Genomic DNA, 27620 nt, shown 5'->3' on the forward strand with positions numbered 1-27620 from the left:
CTACGAATAGCGACGAAACAAATTTGTAAACAGGAGTAGATCTCACAAAATTAGGCGAAGACGTACTGGTTGTAGTTGAAATTCTCCACTGATTTTTAATACCGTCTGAAATAGTTTTTTTCAAACACTCAATTTCACAATTGTAAAGATCAATTGAAATTGCCGAAAATCTGTTTTGATTCATCAACATAAATTTATTAAGCAGGTTGGATGACGAAGGGTTCTTACTGGGGAAAAAATTCTTAATAGTAATTAAAATTGAATTGTTCTTCGATTTCACAAAGTTTTCCTTACGTTTTATATATTCTTGATCGGCCAATTGTAATATCGTTGTACTATTATCTGTCTGTACCAAAAGATTTTTGAATTCAGAATATATTATATCGGAGCTTTTGACAAAATTATAATATATCTGTGGTTCACGCATGCCAATGGTTAAGTAATAATCGTAAATTAAGCGAGCCAAACCTAAGTTCTTCATTTTTTGGTTACTATCAATTTCTCTTAGTCTACATAAAGGAAACAAAGCATAATTATTATAACAAGCTGCTAAATGTTCTATGTATGCGTCGATTTGTTTGTCAGTAACGGCTAACGTAATTACTAAAAACCCCAATAGTTCAGCTAGTTTTTCTGAACCTAACAAAAACTGAGCTATTACTTTTTGTAACAAATTTATTAAAGTTTTTTCCACCTGTTTGAAATTTTTCGCAACCAATTCCAGTTTTTTACTGTACGGTTCTGATAGTTTCGGTTTATAAAATGAAACATTGGTAAACATTTTTTGAAGAATTGTGAATAATAAAAAAGTAAAGATGCTGTATGGTTCATCAATTGAAATTACAAGTGATCCTTCATTTCTCAAAATGTTTACTGCGAAAAAAATGATGTGCAGATTGTATATTTCTCTCTCGTATTGAGTGTTCAAATATTTTAAAGAATTTCGTACAAACCTTTTTCCACAATACACGAAAGAAAATTGTTGACTGTTTTGAATTATAGACTTCACGGAGTCTACTAAAACGTCTGGGTTAAATAAATTTCCTATATTATCTATGAATTGCCATTTATTATTTTTAATCAAATACCAATCTTGCACATTGATAGTTGAGTCGTTCAAAACTAATTCTGATCCAAAATCATTGCAAAACATTTTTATGTTAAAATCTTCGCCACGATTTTTTGCATAATTATAAAAACTGTCGACCAAAAGCATAGACGGCTCATTTATAGTCAAGCTTTGAGAAAAATCGTGCAACTGATGTTCATGAGCGATTTCGTATATTGTGATCCATTTGTTAGAGAATTCTAAGTTATTGTAAAAAATAAAACTTGATAAATATTTTTCTGTTCTGATAATGAAATGATTATAAGTTTTAGTTAATTTCTTTGAATCGGGATAATCAGTTGACTGAGAAAATTGCGAGAAAATTATATTAAAGTCTTCTAAGCTGGGGAAATCATTTTTTTTTGTTAAATCACGAATATAATTTTCAAAATTCACACAAGTACACACTAAGACATCGGGAGAACCACGTTTACAAACGCAATTAGCAAAAGCCAGAAGCTTTGTAAATACCAACTCTTTGGACATTCAGTGCAAAAAGATTATGAGAAGCCAGCACTTTAAAGTCTACATTGAGAAATAATTTAAAATTAAAAAAATATTAAAATTGATTGCTTACGGTAATATATCGACGAATTTGTTTTGTGTCCATCCTGGACAATGTGGGGGTAGACATTGAGATCTATCTCTCGATGAATATTATCTGTCCCGTACAAGTGGAATAACCGTGTTTCAAGTAAATAAACGTATTTGCCATCGACTCTAGATTTTATACAAGCAAGGGCATACCAATATTTACTTGTTGACCGAAACTTTATTTGCCATTCTGCTTCGCCTTTATCAAATAAATCACCTACGGCTAGTTTGTTTTGATAATAAAAATTTATGGGATATGAGTTATCTCTTAAGAGGTCAGTCGATAATGGGCTGGTACAAAGTTTAACACGAAATTTAAAATTATCTGTTTCGTGGTGTGGTACCGATAGCAGCGGATCGCTGTTTAGAGCCTTACAGATTTTTTTGTATACTAAATTACATTCGTCGTTAGCAGTTGAAAAAAACATGGGCTTATATATTGGAAACCTATTCCAATTGAATCTCGTTTTAATTTGAGCAATATTTTGCGACTCTTTATTTTTTAGGTTAAAAGTTACAGTAGGTAATAAACTGTTCACGGGACACAAACAAATTTTATCTAAACAACCCGTGCAGTTAGTTTTAGACCCGCTTTGAATAATTTCACATAATAAGATATCAATTGTTGATATTCGGATAGAAAACGTTTTATAACTTATCAAAAGTCCATCGAGTAACCTTATTTCGTCGGGTAAGGATTCACAAGTTGTACAACCAAGTATATCTTCAACAGTATCTCGTTCTTGTCCGTTACTCATCGACTGTGTTTTTCGTGACACGAAAGTCCAACCACAATAACTATCTTGCTCGACCACGCAGTTTGAATTTTCGTTAGACTTGATCATTGTAACTTAAAAGTCGATGAGTGTTTAGATGACGTGTTAAAAACAGAAGAAACTAAGATAGTTTTATCAAAATCGGAGTATGTTATTAGTTGTCTTTACAAATCTTTCAATAAATATATATTTTAAAATAATATTATTCGACGACGGCTAACGTCTCAATAGGCACAAAAATCTCTTAAGTTAATAATAAGGCATTGATACAGCCATCTGTTTCTGGATTATTGGTTACTTGAGCGTATTTTGCCCATACAACCTTTCCTGTTTGCGTTACCAATCCTAAATCACTTACATCAACCTCGATTATTGTACCTTTTGTAATAACACCGAGAGAAGTATACAAAGCCGACTGAGCGTTCTTTTTTACGCCTACAATGCTTAGTTGAAATGTAGTTTTAAGCTCTGGGTGAGTCACATTTGCCACTTTCATTCGCATAGCAGACGGACGAATGTATCGTTCGAGTTTAGGTGGTTTTCTTGTGAAATCGTCTCCAACGAATACTACTTTGTTCAAAATTCTCTTCCATGCTTTTTTTTGACGTTTACCTGATTTATAAACTGAAAACATGTCAGCTTCAGTTAGCGCTTTCACTTTTTGAATTGGAACAACCCATTTACCGGCGTTATCTTTTCGCTTTTGGCGAATCATATTTGTCAAAACTTTCGCAGAAGTGACTCCACCTCGGTCGAGTAAATAAGTTGGAACAACATTTTCGGATATAACAGCCTCTGGCTCTGTTTCTTTAACCTCTGACTGCTTAAGTTTTTTCTTAATTTCTATCTTTTCAACAAATCTCTTGCGATTCAAAATCTTGGCCTTCAACTTTCTAGTTTTCCTGCACTTCCTGCTTATTTCATGGGGCAATCTGGCTTGTTTCTTACGACTAAAGTAAATTCCAGCTTTTTACCAACTTACAGTCTTTCTTCATGGTCAAAACGCTTCCCAAATCGTTTTTGGTGTAGTTCTATATATTCATTTTGAGGCATTCTATAACAAAATTAATTAGGATAACGAACAACCAAAATATTTTTATATATTTTTTGTTTATTTTTAACAAAATTTTAAACTTTTAAAAAATATTTTATTATTGATTTTGCTTTCCCCATATGAATGATGAAGCATGGATAGAAAAATTTTTTTTAAGATTTATTAGTTTCGATTCCACTGTAGATCCTGAGGAAACAAATCGGTTTATAGAGTAAGTTTTCATTTTAATGACTACTGTAGATCAAAATCGGCTTCATTTTATCAACAAGCTTCTATCAAAAGTAATGATAATTATAAATTTCCGCCACAATTTTTAGACTTCAATATTCTTAGATGGCAATTCACATCTGACGAACTGTTGTGCCCTTCAAGTTTTCTGTCCGTTTTAAAGCACTATTTGTTTAAGCACCGTACATTTTATGAAACTATATTGAACGAATCTCCCGTGTATCAAACTAAAAAGTTAGACGAAATTTCTTCTGTGCATATATGTTTGAACTCAATGGGATTAAGTTTGGACAGCAATATCAAAACTTCTTCAGAACTAACGAGGTACTTAAATGATAATATTGACTACGGAACTTTTTTCAAGCTCATGACTGACTACAAATCAGTGTATCTAACTAATTTTAACTTCTTAACATTTGACGTTTATCAAACACTTACTGCCATGCACATTGCTCGCCATTTAATGTTTTATAAAGTTTGTTTAAGCCATAAATTGTATGCTAAACATTGCAGCGAAGAAATGTCAAACGGTCAATATCGAAACTCAGGATGGGCCAATGCCCGTGTTCTGGTTCTTTGTCCAACTAGGTTTCACGCTTATTTGTGGGCTCATACCATCTTCAAGTTCACCAATTTAGAAGCAGAGAATTTAGACAAGCTTTTTGAGTACAGATCCGACGAAGCCGATAATATAGATGTTTTGAGTGAAAGCGAGCATGGACTACACATGTGCAAACGAGTTAACTCCAATCCCAAAAGTCTAGATTATATTAACACGTTTCGAGGTGATTCTCACGATATTTTTTTGTTGCCAATTAAAATCGTCAACAACAAAATGAATTTCAATTGTTCACTCGAAACTGCTTCCTTGATTATAGCGTCGCCGATTGGACTTCGCCTAGCTTTAGTAAAGAATCAAGAAAAACAAAATGTTGTTTACGAGCAAAATTACAATGAATCTGATTATGACTTGCTACTGCTATCGTCAATTGAAATTTTGGTTGCAAGCCAGGTAGACGTATTGGAACAACAAAATGCTACACATTTAGACAAAATAATAAAACTTTGCAACAGAGAGCCAAGTAGTTACTGCAAAAACTTTTGCATTGACAGGCTTAGGAAGTCTTATTTCCAGGAAGATGTTCCTAATGCGCCAATCTACTTGCGTCAAGAAATTTTTTTATCTGGCACTAAAAACAGCGTTATTTTATCTAACCCGCTTCAAAACATTCGAGGATATGCACAACTATTTACTTATCATGGAAATTATCTGCTAAATCTTATTCGAAGCACTCCTACAGTAAATGTTATTAGCGTCGGAGAACAAGCAAAAAAAATTTCAGACGATAGCGGGCTTTTTTTAATGTCCATATTAGAAGACGAAGTTTACCTTACGTTTTACCAACATTTTATCAAAGAATTTCATTCTCAAATCGTAGAAGATCCCGTTCTGCTCGTAATTCCTAACGAAGTTCATTATAAGCCAGTTAAAAAATTACTTAAATCCGGTGTATCTACAGACAATTTTCAATGCGTGAGTGAAAAACACAGCCTAAAAACACTGCAGTCCCGAATTGCTGATTTGAAAGCGAAAACAATAACTATTTTGGTTCTTTCTGAAAGGTTTTATTATTACCATAGAAATTTACTTTCAGGTTACAAACATTTGGTATTTCTGGAACCCCCCACGAATCCGTTTATATTTAACGACCTATTTAAACAAATGAACACTGACGTGACTGACAGTGTCGCGAATTCATATAAAATTAAGCCATTATGCCTTATTTACTGGCATACAAAGTATCATTATTTAGAAATGGAAAGGATCGTAGGTACAGCCAAAATAAAATCACTACTCACCAAAAATTCAAATACACAAGTTTTTATAAACGAATTATAAATTTTACTTTTCCAAGCTGATTTCATTATATAAAATGGTTAAATAAAACTCTTGAAGTGGTTCAAATTTTATTTCTTCATATTTAGTCGCTAACTTTGCAAGTTTTGATTTTGAAACCCAGTTTTCAACCGAAAAACGCGTTGTTTTAAATGGGTCGAGGATATAAATACCTTTACAATAATGCCTGTGAGCCTGTTGTGTAGCGTCACAAGGATTATTTAATCTAAAATAACACCTGGAGCACACAAGTAAATCTGATGAAACTTTGTTTGACAAATTAGATATTAAATCGGCTGGTTTTTGAATCAATCTACACAAAATTGTAAAATCGTGATGAGATAAATAGTTTTGTAAACTTTTGATATGAGAAATACTGAATTTTAAAGCTGGCTGCACACCGCGTTCCAAAGTACCTGGACATATTAACGTGTGAACTAAACCTAAAAGTTGCTCTTTTTTATTTTTCACACTGAAGTGAAAGCCACAACTTTTGCAAGACTTCAAATTTAATATTGAACAGTGAAACACCTCATCATGATAGTTATGAGTCACTGTAATGTTAATCTGCAAAGTTTCATTGATAATCTTTGAGTATTTTTTAAACAATTTGCCGTGTTTTAAGTGTTCAGGAGATCTGTGTGCCAAATATATATAAGCATGAACCATTTCATGTAGGAGAACCTCCTTAACGCTCTTTTCATTTAAATAATCGAGCAAATTTCTATTTAACTTTATTATGCAATTTTTGTAGTCACAGACTCCGGCTTTCGATACCAGCTTGTTACTGAACGACAAACTAAAAACTTTTGAAACGATAGATTCAAAAAAAATAAAGTCGAATTCAACAAATAACTGATTGATATCGATAGACATAAAAAAATCAGAACCTAAAATAGGCTTTAAATATTAACTTAAGACTGACTCTTAAGCATAGGAATTGGACTTGAAGTTTTCAATTAGCAATTATCAGGTATCCGAATAAACGTCAACTACACTGTAACCGCCCTTCGCCCAAGGATATTTAATTAATTTTATAATAAGCTTATTTTTTTAATTTATTTAAGCAAAAGCTCGTGGCGGGTAAAAAATTAAATTTCAGATCTAAAGTTGTATTTATACAAACCTTGACGAAAATAACCTTGCGGGGCGCAAAAAATAAATTTTTTGTTTGCGCATTCGTTGTCACCAGTATCGTTGTAGATAATTTTTTTTACGTCATTTATTAAGTTTTTCTTAATGTAATCTTCTGTGTTAACACTGATTGACGTGGTCAACTTGTCTAAAGTTAACGAATGCATAGGTAACTCGATAAATGCTGATTCAGTTGCTCGTGTCGCATACGTTGGCATTTTTTCTTCTGAAAGGAAACTCACTATATTTTTTGCATATTCTTTCTCTAAGGATTCAAGTATTCTAATGGAGGCATTCTTATCTTGGATAGTCAAAGGAGTCACAGAGTCTAGTGATAATTTACGTATTCTAACAATTTGATATAGCTGTAAAATTCTGATAACGCGCGACTCAATGAGAATATTGAAAGCGTGCTCAAAATGATTGGAAATTTTCAATACGTTTTTCTTAAACAAGTAAAGATTCTAAAACTTACTTTTTCCTCAATTTGCCGTTGAATGATTTTCCAGTTTAGTAAAAAAGAATCAATGTCGTTTTGGTTACACACATATCCACTCAGCCAAGAAGGCAGTAGCTCGACAAAAGCATTTTCTGTTAATACTTGCTAAAACGTAAATCGTGTGGCAACGTACCAATACCAAATTTCTAAGAATATTCCAGTGCCTTAAATCAACCATACTATGTATAAAACTAATATTTTTATGTGCAATAATTGCCGAAGAAAAATTATAACATTGAAATGTTCTGAATATTTATTTAGCTCACTTTTATGATATGTAATTAATAATCTTGTTTGGTGCGACAAAGAAACATTACACACAATTATCGTACGCCTACCTAAAATATGTTTGTTCACCGTAATAAATAACTAGAACGAAGTAGATACATGTTAGTTCGATAAATTGAGAAGATAGTTAGCTTTTTTAAATGGTATATCGTCTATGTAAAATTATTAACGGTTTTTGCAAAGCAAAATGTTATCGGGATAAAACGGCGAAATATAACGCGAAATTATGGGAATCCTCAAATGGCGAAGAATTTAAAAAAATCTTTAGAGAGAACCAAACTGTCATGTATGGAGGCAGTGAAGCCTGTAATTCATTAACATCACATCACGTTGAACATGATCCGTTGAATTCATCAACTTTTCACAATGATTATCCTCGCTGCATCAATACAATAAGAGTTTTTAAAAATAAAAATCAAGATATTTACTATAAGTACGATTTAAAAGAAAGCATAATTGGAACTGGTGCTAGCGGCGTCGTACGGTTGGCTGTTAACCGTTACACAGGTGAATACTTTGCAGTTAAAACACTTACTACGGATATCCATAACAACAAAAAAACTTCTATGGCTCGAAACGAAGTTTTGACTTACCTTAAGCTAGATCATCCATCAATTGCTCGGTTAATAGATGTATTTGAAGACGACGGCAACATTATTTTAATTATGGAACTTTCTTCTGGAAAAGAATTGTATGACCATTTAATTAGCAAGCAACATTTACAAGAAAGCGACGTTAAACAGCTTGCCGTCCAAATGCTCTCCACGATTGCCTACTGCCACAGTCAAAAAATTTGTCATAGAGATCTTAAACTGGAAAACTGGGTGTTTTCTGATTTAGGGAAAAAAATTCTAAAGTTAATAGATTTCGGTTTTGGTAGAGTCTTTTCCACAATAATTCCAATGACAGCCATGCACGGAACTGTTTATTACGTTTCTCCTGAAGTTATCGATGGATGTTATCAACACAAATGCGATGTTTGGGCAATTGGGGTCATAATATATATGTTACTCAGTGGTATGCCACCCTTTAACGGAAATAAAGACAGTCAAATATTAGACGAAATAAAGAACAACTCATTCAATTTCAAAAACAAAGTTTGGAATGACGTGAGTGATAAAGCCAAATCTTTTATCTCTTCTTTGCTTTGCAAAAACATCGCGTTACGTCCTGACGCTGAATACGCTTTGCATCACCCGTGGCTAAGAAATGTTTGCATTAATCAAGACATTCTAGACACAAACATCACCATTAAGCATTACAAAATTCTTGGCGAATATTTAAACGCAATGAAGTATTTCGGTGCTAACTTCAATATTTTCGAGCAGATAATTATGTATGCACTGACATTAGAATCATTGCCAACAAAATGGAGTCATTTTTTATTTAATGTGTTCGACATCAGCAAAACAGGTAAAATTACGAAAGAATTTTTTACAATCACGTTTCAAAAGTATGATATCAAAGATCGTTATGATAAAGAAAAGTATGACGAACTTTACGATCAGTTAAACGTGTTCAAAAGTCCTTGTCTAACGTACACAAACATTATTTCAGCGTCCTGTTTTTTCAAGCTTGTTAACAATCACGAAGAGCTTACAAGTATGATAAAACTTTTTTCTGACAACAATGAAACGATGACTTTGAATAATTTTAAAGACGTGTGTGGAATTTCGATTCAGTACATCAATTTTGATGAAGATGCTGAAAATTACTTTCCAATCGAGACAATAAAACTTGAACGAAATTTAATAGAAAAGTCACGAGTTATTGTCATTAAACACGACTAATTTATTTTTACATTAATAATTCGCACTAGATATTTTTTATATGTAAGATTTTCTGCATCAAATATATGTGTAATGAAAATATTCAAAAAAATCACGTCTATAAAAGACAGTGTGACTTTAGAGATTGAATCTCAGTATGATTTATGGTATTTGAACAGGTTGCTGGAAATAAACGACGTAATACGGACTTCTACGACCCGGAAAGTTTTCAGTGCAGATGGCAAAAATTCGCGAATTAAACACATAACAATTTCTCTTGAGATTAAAAAAAAAGATTACTGCGTCGATACTAGCGAAACTGGGGGTACTAACACGAAAATAGATTCCATTCGCGTTAATGGAGTGTGCGTTGAAGAACACACGGATATAAGTTTAGGTCAATACCACGCCTTTGAACTCGGGACAGGTACAAGTCTAACCCTCACTAAGGCAAATTGGACAGCCAAGCACTACAAAATTTTAGAAGCGGCGAATAACTTAAAGCCTGATTTAAGCGTGCTACTATTCAATTCAACTTCTGCCTTGCTGTATGTCGTGTTTAAAGATTACATAGCGAATGTCGGCTGTTTATCTTTCAAATGTGAAGCAGCGAGTAGTTACAAACAACTATCGAAGAAAAGCAAGAACAGCTTTTTAGCGCTGATGAAACTCGTCACGTCATCAATAGACCTGAACCAAATCAAGTGTTTAGTGACTGGCACTTCTCGTGCACTTTACTCAACACTTTTTATGTTTCTCCAGGAAGAAAACAATGACGCTCTAATCGACATAAAGCGCAACACAAGCAAAATCCAATTTTATGAATGTCTTTTGGTGAAGATGGCTTCAGCAAAAAAACTCTTGGTCGACAACAACTTTGTCTCGCTTGTCGATAAAAAAGTAGACTTGAAGCCGGTAAAATTGATGGTCGAGTTCAAAAAATTAGTAGCTACCAACAGCAACAAAATTGCATATGGTTTACCCACTGTCATGAAAGCGGCCGAGCTAGGCGCGATCAAAGAACTGATGGTATCTGAATCTATAGTTTTTTCAAACGAACCAAAAGTCAACAAGCAGTACGAAGAACTTTTGGCATTCTGCTCTCACATCGACGTGCAGGAAATATCTGTAGACTCTTTAATTCACGAAGACTTGGCAAATCTGTGCGGCATTTGTGCAATTCTGTGTTTTTCGGTCGAAATTGATTAAAAAATACTAAATAAAGAGTTCTGCAAAAATATTGGGAGTTAAAAATCCAAAGTTAATAATTGCGAATTAATTATTACTTGTCGCTAGACGTTCTTAAATTCCGGAAGAAACGTTTAGTTTAACTATGTGTTACCATTTAGTTAAATAAAGAAGCAATCACGATTTACCCATTTCATTTTAACAATGGCCAATTGGACTAATAAGATAAAATCTAAGCTTACGTCGATCGCCACAAATATACCAAACTTAATTAACAATTTAGCGAGCGATTCCAAAAAAGATGAAGAATCCACTTTAGCGGAGGCAATCAGCCTGTTAAACTCAAATTCTAATTCTGACAAAAAAAAGGCTTTAAAACGCCTGATCCAATGCATTTTGGAAAACAAAGACGTTTCCTCAGCGTTCACGAGTGTTCTAAACTGCAGCATGACAAAATCGATTGAAATAAAGCAGTTGATAAACATGTATTTCATCTTTATTTCGCAAAAGTGCGCAGACAAGTTGATTCTTTCAGTCAACCGATTGTTGGTGGACTGCAAAAACGTTAATCCGATAATCCGCGGACAAGCCATCCGTAGTTTGGGAAACTTGCTAACAGAAAATTCGCTGGAATGCACGTTGAACACGGTGATGGAGTTGATCAAAGATAACGATGCGTACGTCCGCAATTGTGCAATAATGTGTTTGCCAAAAATATATCGTTTTGATCCGTCGATAATTGAACTAGACACTACTCGTGCCACTTTAGAAGAACTACTATACAAAGAGTACAATCAAATAGTTATAGCGGCTACACTAACTACGCTTGACTTTATTTATGGCGACAATTTTGTCATTGACCACAAACTAATGCTTCACTTGATTCTATTTATGTCTACATGCACTGAGTACGGCCAAGCTTACATCCACAACATTGTCATGAAACGGTATCCGTTCTCGTCCCAGAGTGAGTGCAACGAGCTTGTTAACAAACTGAAGCACAGATTGACTCATTCTAGCTTTGTCGTCGTGTCAACTTTAACAGATTTTTTATTTAAGCTCCTTGATAATCTAAAAAATCAAGAAGAATTTGTCAAGACGATCATAACGGAAAACATTCTTCCGGCGAATCTTTCGTTCTTAAACACTCTTAACCCTGAACAATTATACATTGTGCTGAACAAGCTTGTTACTTACTACGAAAAATACCCAAAATACACGCTTTCGGTTTTTCTCGATCAGATTCATAGTTTTTTTGTGAGAGACAGCGACCTTTTCTACATCAAGCGATACAAATTATTTTTTTTGAAAGAGTTTTTTAAGGAGACCATTATTACTTCTAATTGTCCGGAGACTCAAAGAGCACTGGTTTCTGAGTTCAATTTATATCTGACAACTTCTGACATGCTTTTTTTTGAGCTCGTTTGCGTCGCTCTTAGCCAATTAATACTCGAATTACACGCATACAAACGCGAAAATTTTATCCTCCCCATGATTGAAACAGTATTGAGAAACGAAAACAACCTAGTGGCGAAAACCGAACGAGTTCTCAACAATCTTGCTGAACTATACTTTAGCAAAATCGCCATACCAAATATTGACAATATATTATGCGATAATATAAATCCGACTCAGATGAAGTTGTCTAGTAACGTCTTATTATTACTTTCTGAAAGAAAATTGTTTGACTTATTATATGAATATTTATCGAGCCTCAACGTTGTGGAAAAAAGATATCTCAATTCTTTAATGTTCATTTATAAAGAGACTAAACACGAAAATTTGCTTGCATTGTTATGTGATAAGCTCGAGCTCGACGATGATAGTTCCCAGAATTTGATTTTGAACACGCTCGCAGCTGTTGATTAATTATAAAATTTTACACCATTGTTAATTATAAAAATTTTTACCTTTTATCTATATTACATTGCTCGCGCAAAACTTTATCTATTGGAAACAAGCTTAGCAAGTCAACTTGGTCTTTTTTTGAAAAATTTTTAAACAGGTAACATTTGCTGTATATGTACTTTTCTGTTTCACTGAGCATAACGGTGAGAATGAAAATTGTTGTAGAACACAGTAAATTAAACTTGACAAAGCTTGATGGCGTGAACGTTATTTTAAAACCAAATATTGCCATGTAGTTTAGCACATTAAACAGACTCAGCAAAAGTATGACGATCGTATGACTCCCAAGAAGAAAGTTTGCGGATTTTTTTTTTTTCACACAGCTATGTGTAAACTTAGTCAGTAACCGTAAAGTAGCAAATGTTAAAACAGCACTGGTGATGGAGACTCCTAGCAAAAAAGGAAAATAGTAAAACGATAGCATTGAGTTCAACACCCAGTTCAAATCAATGCTGTTCTGAAAGAATATCATACTCATTGTAATTACCAAAGTCCCCCAAACATTTGACACGAGATAAAACGAGAATATTGATAGCAACGATACGTTAAAATAATAATTAATTGGAAAACGTGCTACAAGCGCTTGGTTTGTAATGGAAGTTGATAAAAACCAAATTTTCCCAATGTCGTCTTTGTTCAGCGTTCTTAACAAATATATTAAAATATAGTAAGAATTGTTTTTGAAGCAGTTATTAAATTGACTGATTTGTTGATTTATGGTATCTTCATTAAAGTTGAAATCATTGTCTAGCTCGGGTTTATCATTCGCAAAACAATCCGTCTTTGCAAAGACTTTTTTTTTCATCAGATCATTACAAACAGAGCTTGCGTGTGGATTATCAGTAGAAGATAAATATTTATTCTGCAATGAGCCTATGCTTGATCCACTGGCTAAAACATCGACAACGTTATTTTTGACAACGATTAGTGCGTAATTTGTTATAAATCTTTGCCAGTTTTCTTTTTTATTTTCGCGCGTAGGTAATAAAATAACAACTCGGTCCTCCGTGAAAAACTGGTCGAACGAATATTGTTGTTTCGTGAACGTGAGCTCTTTTGTGGATAATATGAGAACTATGTGAGGAGTAAACAACAAAGTTTTTCGAGCCTGATCTTGGTTTTTAGCAACTGTAGATCTGTAATTAAATATGTAATCGCTTAAACAAATATCTTCAGTAGTAATAGGTTCTTTTGGAACTGAGTCTTCAATGCAAAACTCATTCGAAATTCGTAGAAATGAATCATTTTTCTCGTATACATCAAACGGTTCTAAATTGAAATTTACTGAAAAGCAATCTTTGTTTAACTCATACTCAGTTTTTGAGTTTTTTTGATTAATGAGCCAGTATTTATTTAGTTGAATCTTTAGTAACACAGTAGTTAGTAAATTGTCTGTGCCCAAATACAAAACTTCGTTATTCGTTAAATAGACGCAGAAATAAGGTATCAACGCTAATTTAACAGAACTAAGGTACATATCATCGTCTGCATGATAGTTGCGTTTAATTACATTGAATTCTATTGCTGAAACACGAATTATTGACTTAGTATCAAGAGATAGACAGTATTGCAGAAAAGCATTTTTCTTGTTTAAATGTTCAGAAAAGTATATTAATAAATAAATATCGTTTGTTTGAGAATTGCAAACAACAGAGATTTCCCCATTAAAACCGTTAATGAAACAACTAATTGAATGACAAACTTTTGGAACAAGCGATAAAGTTTTATTTTTCAAAGTCTGAATTGGATAGTTCATCACACAGTTTGTTGGATACAAAGACGCGAAACTTTCGCTGTTTACGCCACTATGGGAACTACAAAGCAAATTTTTGTTGTTGGATTTGCAAGCTAAACGTTTAGCAATCATTTTCTGAAGCCTAGAAAGCCATTTATAAACAGTCTTAGTAGAACTTAAGTCGATAAAGCTTCTGCACACAGACGGGTTAAAACAAGATATGGTCGACGGAATGTAAAAAAACAAATTTTGCTTCAACTCAATCATACCAGTCGAAGCAAGTGACAACTTTGCCTCAAGCAGATTAAAAAAATAATTTTTTCGTCTTTGGTTCTTTAAATAAACTAATATTATACTTGAATATAAAGACAGGGACAAATAGCAAGGAAGTGAAATGTTGTTGCAATACAGTGTTCCGGGTAAAAATCCGATTTTCAAGTAGTTAAAATCGGAAAATCGCTCGTTCATAAGCAAATACTTGTGTATTAAAATCCTCCGTACAAATGCAAAATGAGAGTTAATGACGAATCTCAGCCCATGATCAATTTTTACCTGAACTTTAACGTTTTTATTAAAGGAAGCTGAATTCACGAGGCAGAACAAACCTTGATCCTCATCCCCATTAATTTTTTTAATGCTTGCCAGCTGGTTGTGATCATTTTCTAGCCGTCTAGAAAAGAAATAATTAAATAACTTGAAGATCAGTTTTTTTTCGTGTTGATGTTTAGAAGGAAGTAATAAAGAATAAAGTTCCAAATAATCGATGAGTTTTATATTCAATAGATATATGTTTGATTTTGAAATAACCAAATTTTCAATTTTATGCTTTACTACAAGAGCTGACAAGTCTAATTTATAATTAGTAACGTTTCTAGTTAATGCCAAATGTATATTGTAAGAATTGATGATTGCGTTCGTATTTAAGTTTTTTTCATCGGTGTTTTTAGATAAGTAGAACAAAGACTTAATAAATGATTGGCCGGTTTCAGTTTTTTGCATTAACTTTCCCAATAAGTCGGTAACCTTGCTAATTCGAGATTTTTTATCTGATGAATCGTGATAGCTAGGTGGGGTATCATACATAAAACCTGAGAACAACTTTTTAAAACTTGGAGTTATCGTTTTATTTTCACGGTAAAGTGACATGACTAAGTAGTACATGAAACATAGCAACGAAACAGTATAGAGCGAAATTATAAAAACCTGATTTTTTTTGATTAGATTTTCGTTTAACGACTGGTACCACTTAGCAAAATCTACTGCGACATATAAGTTCAGAGTCTCTGATTTGTCAACGACATTAGATTCACAAATCAATTTATCTTCAAAAATTTCTATATGGCAAGACACAGGAACATACTCATCAAAACTCTTCCTAAGCACAACTAAATTGTTTACTAAAGTATAATTCTTCGAAAGTAATCGTCTTAAAATGCGACTAAGTTCAGGTGATACGCTTTTTTCAAAATAAATTAAACTGTGCAATTCAGGTTTAATAACGGTAAAAACAACAGGCAGCAAATAATTTCTATCTATGTGTGATTCAGCAACTTCTGTATTTGTAGAACTAAGTACTTTGAAATCGTCTTCTAATTTAGAAATGATATTTTCAAATGTTTCGTTATTAGCTATAATGGCCTCGATAAAGAATATATCTGTTAACCGACTAACAACTGTGTATTCCATAGTCTCTTTTGCGTTGAAAATTTGCTTTATATTTTCAATCGATTCATTGATATAGGTTTCAATTTTTTTGTTAAGTAATTTATGTTCTAACCGTATTATCAAGTTATCAGCGTAACTCAAACGTTTTGATTTTTTGAAAACGTTCAAGTAAATTAAAGACAACCAAGAAAATAATTCGTTGTACGAAATATTAGACTCAGAAGATATTTTCTTTGAATCAAGATCTAATAATTCCATCTCGGTATAATTAAAGAGCACGTTTTTAAGGACAGAAATGCTGTCAAACATTTCTTTATGATTAAAGTTATCAAGTCTGGAAAGTTTGGATTCTAAGTATCTAATAAAGAGACTGTCGTTGATTTTATTGTAATCAACGTTTAGTAAATTTGAAGAATTATCAGAGTGCTTGAAGTACCAAAGTTTTTCAAAATCAGATCCTAACTTTGTTTTTATTGATTCTTGATTCATACTACTGTATTGGCATTTGTAATTAACGCAAATTTCAGTTTGATTAACTAAGGTATTATGAAAGTAATAATCGATAAAACTAGTTGAACCATAGTTAGTTTCTTTAATTTGCTTGTCCAAAATATTGAAAACATAATCGTCCGTGTAAGCCAATGACACCATTGGATTTGTAATTATAAAAGAATCAGTAGCTTGCTTTTCTACAACTGATTTATTCGGATCAGTTGCCACTATACTCAAAAAGTCATCATAATAAACTCTATTCAAATTATTAGTATTATTAACAAAATCATTGTCGTGTAAATTTATCTCATCTGCTAAGCACTTAACGAACCATAACAACTTGGTATCTCTCTCGCTGTTGAAATTGCCTTGCAAATCAGAAATCAATAAATTCTTGAGAGTAACAGTAATATCGTTTTGGGGCAAAAGTAGAACTTCCGAAATAACTTCATTTTCACATTGCTGATCTAATATTTCAACTTCTTCTACCGTTTCCCATTCTGTGTCAAACACATTATTCCGCTTTAAAGCTTGCTTTGTAATTACATTGGCTACTTTATCAAGTTCGTATATACTCATGTTATAAGTGTCTTCAGATGTGGCAATAATTTTTTTTACATTGGTAAACACAAACGGAAATTTTAAATTTCCAAAACTTTTCTCCGGAAATATGATTGAATTATGAAGTTTAGTATTTTCATCTAAGCTTTCAGTCCATATTATCGATTTGTAAAATAAGTTTCCTTTAAGGTTTTCGACTTCGGTGGTTCTTCTTTTCAATGAACAACAACTGTGTAAAATCCCATCTAAAAACAGACAAGCTGAATTTATGTTTAGAGGCGGCAATAATACATAATGAAAATCATTACATTCAGAATAATAACTTTGAATAATAGATTTTACTGGTTTCAAAGAAGAAACAAGTGCTTTCTTTTCTTTTAAAAACGTTAATTTATCGAACTCGTAATGAATTATTGAATAATGTTTTTTCATATTATCCAAGATATCAATTTCTAAAAGTAATTTGTGATATAAACGATTTTCAAAAGTAAGATTTTTTTCAAATTCATCTGAAGATGTTTGAAGTTTATTTTCGACGTGTATTTTTAAATTTATTCCATCAGCTAAAACGATTTGATTAAATGTAGGTATATATTCCAAAGGTACAGCGACTTTAATTATAATGATATTATCGATTAAAGTACAAACTGAATATTTGAGTAATTTTGGAGATGTTATAATGGACTGACAATTGAATCGTAATGTTTTAAATTTTACGGACGAGAATAAAACCAAAATATTGTCAAACCATTTCGCTGAAACGATTTTTTTCACTAATAGATCGCTAGCAAAATCAGAAAAATCGACATATATGATTTTATTTTCAAACGATGATAATTCAGCTGGATGTGTAGTGTTCGTCAAGCTTTGTAAATCATCATAAGAAGCTATTTCCTTAGAAATTAATCTTTCAACTAAAGAGTGAGAATTATCTAAGTATTTTCCAAAAATGTTTAGTAAAAGAATTTTGAAATTAGTTTTCACAAAAATAGTTTCATCGGAAGTCCTTGCTACATTGAGTATGTCTTTTATAACTTCGTGACTATTTTCACTTGGTAGCCATAAAAATGGCTTTAATTTTCGATTTTCTAATGGTTTCAAAAAAAGTCTTGTTTTCACTCTGGCATTGTCCTTGTAAACTGCACAATCTATTTTATTTTTATTGTTTACTGTATTATCATCAGACGAAACTGATGTGGTATTTGTATCGTTTTGTGTATTTTTTTTTGTGAAAAAAGAATTGTTTGACTTAAAAGACTCTGCACATATTTTACAACACGAAAGTTTTGTGTAATTATAAAACTGACGTAATGAACCACTTGATAAATTTTGCAATAAATGAACAGTCTCTGGTTCATAACCAAAGCCATTAATCGATGTATCTAAACCTTGAAAGTAAAATGAATTTTTATAACATTGATACTTGCTTAAGCAATCTTCAAATATCGATTTTAAAGCTTCTTTTTTATTTATTTTGATATTGCAACTCTCCAGATATTTTATAAAACTTCGAGAGAATAATAAATGGATGTCGACATTTTCATAACTATAAATAAATCCAAGTCCATATGTATAATTTAACCTCAAACAAATCAGTTTCTTTGCGTTTTCACACGAAGGATGTAGAATAAATTGTGAAATTAATAAAACATAGTTCTTAAAAGAACTGTTAAAAGAAAACATGTTTGATTTCTGCATTGAGTAATTGTTAATTGAAGATATCAAATTCGTATTTTCTTTTAGCTTAATAAAAACGTCAAAAGCTTGATGATCCATGCTATCTTCGGCAGTATCAATTACTTTACTTTGTTTTTTGTTGCTCTCTGGCTTATTATCTTTTAGTGTCAAAAAATTGGACAAATGAACAATGCAGTAGTAAGTTTTTAAATTATTTTTTAAATACTCCAACAAATCATCTGCTCCTTCAACGATAAAAACCAACTCGGTAAATACATCCATGTTAAAATTTCTTAAAGAAAAAACTCGAGATGGATTAAATCTATAATTATTCAAAGACGCATATATTGGTTCTGCTATGGGTTTCAAATTATGGTCCAATTGTTGCACGAAAATCGGATATTTTAAATCCACTAACAAAAACGTAACATTATTAGAAATGACTCGTTCTACTTTGCAAACTATTTTATTATAATTTTCGTGAACTGAGTCTCGTAGAAGTTCGTACTTGTTTCGATCTTTACTCTGATCGATTGCTTTTTTATCATTGTAAACAACAGTAGAACGCTTTTGTTTATGCTTTAGCGCCAAATATCTTGTGTAATCTGGGTTATTAAAGTTCTTAAGCTTACCAAGATCAACGTAATTGGAGTAATCTGACAGTTTAACAGCTATAAAGTAATCTTCATTTTCATCGCAAGAAGATAGATCTAGATTGATAAGTTGATTTTCTTCAAGATATTTATAGAACATACAGCGATTAGTCTGTTGATAAATAATTGTAGGAACTGCTTTTTTTACATCTTTTTTTTGCATTAAATCTAGTTTACTCTTAAACTTGTCGCTAAATTCAAACAGAAAATGTCCTGTTTCTTGAGTTTTAAAATTTTTAAATATCTGGAAGTTTACTTTTGTTTTATCAATGACAATCAATCTTTGTTTAATTAGACTATCAATAGAGGAAATTTCCCACCAAGCTAGCAATGGAGAACTAATTAAAATTTCTGCAGATGATTTTTTAACCCCTTTGTCAATGCAAAGTTTTTCGAAATGATGGATTAGACCGTTTATCAACCGATATTCAAAACGGAAACATTTTTCACTTTCGTCATTGTCTCGAGAAAATTGGATAACAAATTTAAACTCGTTTATTCGATCATCACGATCTGAAATATAAATTAAGACGTCGTCAATTTTAGTTGAATCTACAGATTCCGAAGTTGAATTGTTTTTCACATTCTGAATAATTTTTTGATAGCCTGAAACTTCGTCAAACAAGGTGATTGTTTTATAATCCATAAATAATTCAAGACTAATGAAAACTTTACCAAGCCGATCAATCAAAGGACAATTACTTATAGAACTAATAGTAAATAATGAATCAGGTAAATTTTCAAGTAGTTTATAATAAATTGCCATATTGTTTGTGCAATCAGGACTAATGTTAATGTTCAGTAACCAGTAGTTTTCATTTTGTATTATTGTATTATCATTAGCAAATTCGACTATTAAACGTTGTTCCTTGAGTGAATTATTATTTTTTGAAATCAAAAGATTGAAATTGTTTCCTCGTAATCGACTCTTGTCAATAAATAAATTTAAACGGGAATGTACATCACTAAATTTAATAATTTCAAATTTATCTATAGATTCTAGTAAGTTAGAATCTTGATCTTCATTAACAATAGGACAAAATCTAAACACAATTGGATCATCAACTAATAACATTTTTTCAAAATCAAACGTCACGCCCAAATCTTTTACCAAAACACATTTAGAAAGTTCCATTGTTATTGAGGTGTCTTTACAAAACGTGACAGTTTTATCATCAGTTGAATTTACTATTTCGTAGAATCCAGTTTGAGTACAATTTAGTGTTATAATATCATCATTTCTGGTTATAACGAGTTTATCTTTTATATTCAAAACGATTTTTTCCGAAGATTCTAAAATTGTTTCTGAAGAATCATACACACGGTTGTAATGAGTATAATAGTCTAAAAACTTAACCTCGTCAGTTTTCATACACTGCAAGATATTATCACTAAACATCGTATTCATATTATCTTGAAATTCAACAGACTCTAACTTGAATTGATCTAATAATTTGTAACTTGCATCATAAAACAAACAATTATAACTTTTTTTTAAGGTTTTGTCAGGCCATTTAGTATGATAAATTACATAATTTTTGTTAAAGTCTTGACAATTTTCATCTTTATTAATTTGATAGAAAGCATCGTCTGCTGCACTGCCTAAATCGCAATGTAAAAAAAGATTTTTACAATTAACCGTAATCTTTTCGGGCTTGATTAATAATGTTAGCTGGTTATTAGATTCAGAAAAAATATAATCATACCTGAAGACCTGGGCTTCTGATAAATTTTTTAAGTACATATTACTTTTATATCTTGCCAACAAGTTAAGGATGTTTTGGTTAAAGTTGGTATCATAAAGCTTTCGATTAATTTTTTTTCCGTATGGATTTTTATCAATCTCTAATATATCCATCAAACCTGCACAAATTTCAGTATCAACTGAAACAGAAAAATCAGTAGTATTAGAATCATACTCAAGTAAATAAGAAACCGAATCAATTTTTTGCAATGAATGACAGCTATCACATAAAACATTATGAGATTCAAAATCGAACTTTATTAATGCAGTGTTATTATTTTGTATTATTCTGTTTTCTAACATTTTAAACCTGCATGGTAATGCAATATAAGGCAATAATAAAGTGTTAGTTACAACGTCTTCGGGCTTAATTAAAAAAGAACTACAGCTCATATTTTTGTAAAAATCCGCTGAATTTACTACTGAACTTAAACAAATTTCAAATATGGCATCTATTACCATAAATTGGGGAGTATCGAATTTTATCGTAATCTTTTCGCTAGTTTTTAAATCTGATGAATAAACAATGGAAGAAAATAATAAAATTTTTCTTCTACCATTTAAAACATTAAAGTTTAAAGTCAGAATAATGTCGTCCATTAGTAAATCTTGATTTGGAGTTATATCAAATGATATTTCAACTTCAAAAGATAATATATTATAGTAGCCTATGTGGATTACTAATGAATGTAACACTATAACAGTATCATTTTCATTAACATTTCGATTTATACAGGTTTGTTCATCTTTTTTTACTAACTGATCTGCGTCATGAGATAAAGGTTTATCGTAGTTTCTACTCAATAAGTACCAAAAGAAATCATCAAAAATGGGACAGTTTTGAAGTCTTTTCCACATAGGATTATCAGAAAAAACCGTTTCTAATGTTAAGTCGTTTGACAAATAATAATCTGTTCTTGAAGGAAAAAATGTTTTTATTTTTAATGCTTCTTCAATGAATTTATGACTGATGATTTCATAAGACAGTTTATTCCATAAAGGCGTTGATTTTAGATAAGACGAAAACGACGTTTTAAAGAAATGATATTGAATTAGTTCTTTATAATTTTTATTCTTTAGAATATCTAACAACTTATTTTTCGTATCATTGTACAATAAAGTTGTCATTGGAGCTCTGTTTTTTAAAAAAACTTCGCAGCTAAGTTTATCAAACAATGATATCATAAGTAACGGTTTTATAGTTAAGTCAATAGCCACAGGAGTTAATTCGGTGTTTTTCAATTTATTTGTAGAAACTTCTTTTATATAAACCTCTTCTAGATTTTGCCATTGAGATACGAATTCTGCATCGGTTACCCATTCATCTTTTGATGAGAGAATTTTTAACACATCATTTTTTCCAGATAAGGGTAACTTTGACGAAATGAAGTAGTTTTCGTACTTGTTATTTTTATAGTCTGTATAGTAAGTTGCCTTAACAATAATTTTAACAGTGTCTCGATTATATGTAGCGGGAATTTTCGTTGAAAATGATCTAGAATAAATTGTTGATTTATTTTTAGGTTGTAAACTCGGAATTAACTTATAATATTCGTTGATTGAAAACAAGTATTTTATAAACTTAAAATCATCGCTTACAAGAAAAACTTCATAGAAAGTTTTTTCATATTGCTGATCATACTCTAAAAGATAAAATATACCAGAAATCCATTCAATTCTGTTGTCCGTCAAAAACATCGACGAAGTGAATTTAAATATAGCATCATGGCCCAAATTAACCTTAGCGTTTTTCGATATAGCTGAAAAACAAATTTCACTGTTGTAAAAGTATTGGCTTCCAAACTTTAATATAAATAAGCCCTGTTTTCTTATTTCATCAGGCAAACTCAAAATTGACGACTTGTACAAATCACATTTCGTCTGCTCAGATGAAACATATGATAAATACATTGTACATTCATATTTAATACAAGCTTCATAACATTCACTTTTATCATTAACTATGTTAGAATAAACTAAAAACAAATTTTGAATGGTAATAGCCGACTTCCTATGAGTAAAACAAACTTCATGAATTATTGAAACATCGGTAATGTAAGACAATTCAAAATATGCTTTATTGAAAAAAATTGGGCTAGGCTCTAACGAAAATACCTCTTCTTTTATTCCCAAGTCCTTCCTGTCAATTAACTCATGTTTGTTTGTTAAGATAATTTCTTTTTGCACCGTTGTTCCGTAATAAGTCTCTTTCACGAACTTTTGAATTTCTGCACTATTAGCTATATAACATGAACCGAACTGTCTGTTCCACACATTTCTATAACCACTTTCACATGCGTTAATATATCCTAAATCCGGACTAATATCGAAAAGTAAAGATTTTGGTTTTCTAACCAAATTCAATGTTGAATCTAAAAAATATGAGGAGTTAACCAATACATTTCCTTTGATGGGTAGTTCAACGGTGCAAAATAAAATACTTTTTCGAATCAAAAGTAGCTCCATGTCATTAGAAAGAATTATGTTGCCAGAAAGCAGCAATTTTGCTACCTCTGTAATTTTTTCGAATTCTAATTTATCACAAACTATATTTATCCTTCCAGCACTATTTTTATTGACTTTACAACTGTTATCTAACAACTCCGCATTTGAATAGCCATATTTATCATAAAATTTAATTAAACATTTATCAGTATTACGAAGCCGTAAACAGATAGCATCGACTAGTTCTTCATGAACAGAAAAAACAAAGTTAAACTCATCAATAGATGAATTTTTTAACAATAAATAGTGAGGCGGGCAGAAATTTTCAAAGTCAAATTCATATTTATAAAAAGCAAATGCCTCATTTGCCTTTAACAAATCTTCAAGTTCTGATTTTTCATTTAAATAATAAAGATCAGAACGTCGCATATTCGTTTTTGTATTGACTTCATTAAGTAATTCACTGAATACTTGAACAGCTTTTTTATTATCTATTTCAATTGATTTATTGTGTAAAACCGGAGACAACCGATATCTTAGAATTACATAAGTTTGAAGATTATTATCGTACAAAAAACAATCCAATCCCATAGTTATGTTTGGAAAGCCAGTTCCAACAAATTTAAAAGTATTGATGAGACTTTTTTTTATTTCATGTTTGAACCAAACAAACTCATCATTCATAAACCAGGAACTCAGGCAAAAGTCTGCTTTCGCCTTAAAATCATTGATAATAGATAGATCAATTATAAATGCATCTAAGCTATATGCAGACACTTCAAAAGAATAAATCAAAGTACTGTGGGATTCAACATCGACTATGAGTGAATTTAACACTGGCTGTCTTTCGTTAAAAATAACATCAACAATTTCAACTAAATAAACTTCTTTCTCTAGTTCTGTATAAACGTTTAGCCGACATAAAGTATCAAGATCAGAAATGGCTTCAGGTAATTCTTCTATATTAAGTTCGTATTTATTATTCGAGTTACGGCTCAATGCACAACCTGAACTGATTGTTGTGAGTTTGTCGAATGTTGAGTATAGTTCTATCGAATATTTGTATTTTTTTTCATCATAAGAAATAAAGTTATTGATTAGGTTAACATTTTTCGTCAATAAAGGACTTTTCCTTAAAGTCTTATTTGTTGAATCAGATTCTGTTATTAAAGGAACTACAAGGTCTATATCCTTAACATTAACAATTACAGCTATTCTGTTCATTTCTTCTTGAGCTATTGAACTGTATTCATTAGATCCTGTCTGCAGATCAATAAAAATCTTTGCTTTCGATTTGTTTAAATTGCGATATATTGTTTCGAATCTGATTTTTTCGTTTTCTAGTTTGAGCTCCTGCGAAATTTTAATTTTGTATAAATTTGAAAGTAGATATTGCTTACTTGGATACACAAAAGTTGTTACAAATGACAATTTCTTTAACAATTCATTTTCTGGTGACACTTTTATTCGTAAAAAATTCATATCAAACGATTTTAACCATGTTAAAAATAGATGATATGTTATTTGGACAGTAGTAAATTTTTTTTGTTGTAATGTAATATAAGCAAACTTAACAAAAAATGTCTGATTACTTTCTAATAGAGGAATCATATTGGTTTTAAAAAAAGATGAGGAATCCACAACTTTATTATTTATCATCTTTTGCTCAACAACTATAGAAGTCTTTCTATGACTATAGTAACTGAGATCGTTGTTCACCTGAACAACTAAGTTATTTGTGTCAGAAAATTCTGGTAATTCGTCAATACCACAATTATCAAAAGAGCTGATTGTACCATCGCTATAAACTTCACTTAATACTTTAGAATACAATATACAAACTAAATCGAACAACCAAGCCGTACACTGAGAGTGGTTGCTACATAAATTTTTGCATTTCAGAATATCGTTAACAAAAAGTCTAGCTATTTCGAAACCAAGAAAGTGATAATTTTCTAAAATACAACTATTTATTTCATGTACATGGCGATCTATGATTTTCACAAAGCTCATTTCAGATAATACCAAAGGAATCGAATTCCAACAATAAGCACCATCCTCATCAATCCCAGTATTACAAACAGCATTCTTGCTCTTAATTAAAAACAATTCGTTTTTATTATTATCAAAGATAATTGAATTAGATGGTCGAACAATTGAAATAGAACCACCTAAAATTTTTTCTATGGTAGATTGAATCATCCCTCTTTTATCAATTAATACTAATATATGATTTTTCGGCAAAAATTTTTGATCACACCTTATACTATCTGGATGTGCATCGATATCATAACAGTAGTTTGTTTTTAACTCACTACCAGCTTCAGTATCATTTAAGGTAATGGTCTCATTATGTATTTCCTGATTATCTGAGTATAACACTACTGATACTGATAAAGTCTTACCGATAAAATTAAACGGACAAGTTATGTAACCTATCTGTTTATCATAGTCACACTCTATAATATATTCAGTTTGAATTTCTAGTGTATTATATATTTTTTTATGATCATTAATTTTAAGTTTAATTGAAAAAGGCCGGAGCATAAACCCACTGAAATCAACATCAGGTTTAAACATAATAAAACCATTAGCATAATTCTTTAAACTATTTATATCTATAAATAACGTCTTCAATATTTTAAAAGGTCGGATAACATTTTGATCAAACGAAAATTCACACATAACCTTATAAAGGTTATCCTCTGAAATTCCAGTTTTCCTTCTCATAAGTAATAAATATTGAGGCCAGTTGTCTTTGTTAATTCTAGGGATTCGAATTATTTCATTCTTATTAAATTTATATAAATATAACGTCGATTGTTCGACAACGACAATATTTGTAGCAAATTTAAAAGGCTTTGTTAACACTTTAAAAGAATCTTCACTGTAGTTAAGTTGGAAATTACACTTTGGATAAAGTTTTTTCTTTGCTAATGTCAACTTAGATAATAAATTAAAAATATTAGATGCGGCTACTGCTCTGTTGATAAGTTTCTGCATCGAATCTGTTTTGTATACGTTAACAGAGTCGATAAACTTTTTTAAATCTGTGCATTCTAATTTTTTAAACGTGGTGTCATCAGAGATTTGTTTAATAAATAAACAAACGTCACTATTTTCAATTATATTGTAATTATAAAAAGTGTCAGATGCATCGTAGTCTTTGCTGTTAAATCTTTTAATTAATGTAAGTACAGTGTTTAATAAGCTTATGCGATCAAAAACAAAATATTTTTCTTCTTTTTGTATTATCGGAATTATAATTTCAAACAAACCTCGTTCATACCAAAGAAATTTATGCTCAGTTCGGTCTTTGCCTTGTGTAGATTTAGTATTTAATGATAAAAAATAGTACGAAGGCCAATCAATATAAGGTAAGTAAATTAAGCTTTTATTCGTAGATAAAAATTTATCATGTTTTACGATTTCTTGAACATCGCTAGAACGATCAAAGATCTCTTTACCTAATGAATAACAATAAATTATAAAATATTTAAATAATTTCATCTTAAAAGAGCTTTAGAATTATTCATCGAAGAGAGATAAACATAATAAATATTGATTTATTTATCAGAACGTAGAGTGTGCAGCCCACATAATTAATTTCAAAAACAATTATTGAAAAGGCAATTGGTCAAATAATTGTCTAATTTTATTTACTTTATTAATATCAATTTTATAATCAGGAATAGCATGTTTATTGTCCATAAAAACATCTATCATGGACATCATCATCTGATCATTTAAGTAGAATTTTAAAATTTCATCTTTATTTAATTCAAATTTGACAGCAGTATGGTTTTCGTTAACGAATTTTTTCATTTGGTCAAGTAACTCTTCTTTAATAACATTGGAATATGTATTATTCCATTTATCATCCGTTAAAACTTTCACCAAGTTAGTTTTGTACTCCATTAGTAATTCATTTGCAATTCTATACGGAGTTGAAACGTCTTCTAGCTGTTGTTTCAACATTTTATTATTAATATATGGTTCTACTAAAAAATAATTATCTTTTAAAACATAGTAAAGTGATTCTGTCATTAGTATGTCACTGATACTTCTTGTTTTATTAAAACGTTCATCTGAATCTTCGGATAATTTTTTCATAATACAGTTTTAAAAAAGAAAATAGTATTTCTTTATAAGTCTATAATTAATTGCTAAATTATTCAGAAGTGTAAAATAAGAAAATTTCGCTT

The 27620-nt window shown here is 31.0% G+C and overlaps 2 protein-coding genes and 1 non-coding gene across 3 annotated transcripts; 1 reads left to right on the forward strand and 2 right to left on the reverse strand.

Annotated features, from left to right (window-relative positions):
- Positions 1 to 2722: 2722 nt before the first annotated feature.
- On the reverse strand, positions 2723 to 3531 carry LOC142597869 (ribosome biogenesis protein NSA2 homolog). Its single transcript, XM_075734886.1, has 2 exons — positions 3461 to 3531; positions 2723 to 3428 (listed from the first exon to the last, which is right to left on the reverse strand). Exons 1-2 carry the CDS (start codon positions 3529 to 3531, stop codon positions 2723 to 2725), a joined length of 777 nt encoding a protein of 258 aa, XP_075591001.1.
- Positions 3532 to 6546: 3015 nt separating this feature from the next.
- On the reverse strand, positions 6547 to 6679 carry LOC142597912 (U4 spliceosomal RNA). The gene has a single exon (XR_012832466.1). It is a non-coding gene; the product is annotated as a U4 spliceosomal RNA (small nuclear RNA).
- A 1183-nt stretch (positions 6680 to 7862) lies between these two features.
- Positions 7863 to 20926, forward strand: LOC142597870 (myosin light chain kinase A-like). Its single transcript, XM_075734887.1, has 2 exons — positions 7863 to 8789; positions 20807 to 20926. Exons 1-2 carry the CDS (start codon positions 7863 to 7865, stop codon positions 20924 to 20926), a joined length of 1047 nt encoding a protein of 348 aa, XP_075591002.1.
- The last annotated feature ends 6694 nt before the right edge of the window (positions 20927 to 27620 follow it).

Source organism: Dermatophagoides farinae, unplaced genomic scaffold (genome assembly GCF_024713945.1).
Source record: "Dermatophagoides farinae isolate YC_2012a unplaced genomic scaffold, ASM2471394v1 contig1, whole genome shotgun sequence".
In the NCBI taxonomy this organism is placed as follows: domain Eukaryota; kingdom Metazoa; phylum Arthropoda; class Arachnida; order Sarcoptiformes; family Pyroglyphidae; genus Dermatophagoides; species Dermatophagoides farinae.

Coding starts and splice junctions, on each gene's coding strand:
- LOC142597869 (XM_075734886.1), bottom strand. CDS start 3,531: ATGCCTCAAAATGAATATATAGAACTACACCAAAAACGATTTGGGAAG. Junction 3,429..3,460: donor TTTGACCATGAAGAAAGACT/GTAAGTTGGTAA, acceptor AATTTACTTTAG/TCGTAAGAAACAAGCCAGAT.
- LOC142597870 (XM_075734887.1), top strand. CDS start 7,863: ATGTATGGAGGCAGTGAAGCCTGTAATTCATTAACATCACATCACGTT. Junction 8,790..20,806: donor ATCACCCGTGGCTAAGAAAT/GTTTGCATTAAT, acceptor TTAATTTGATAG/AAAGCATCGTCTGCTGCACT.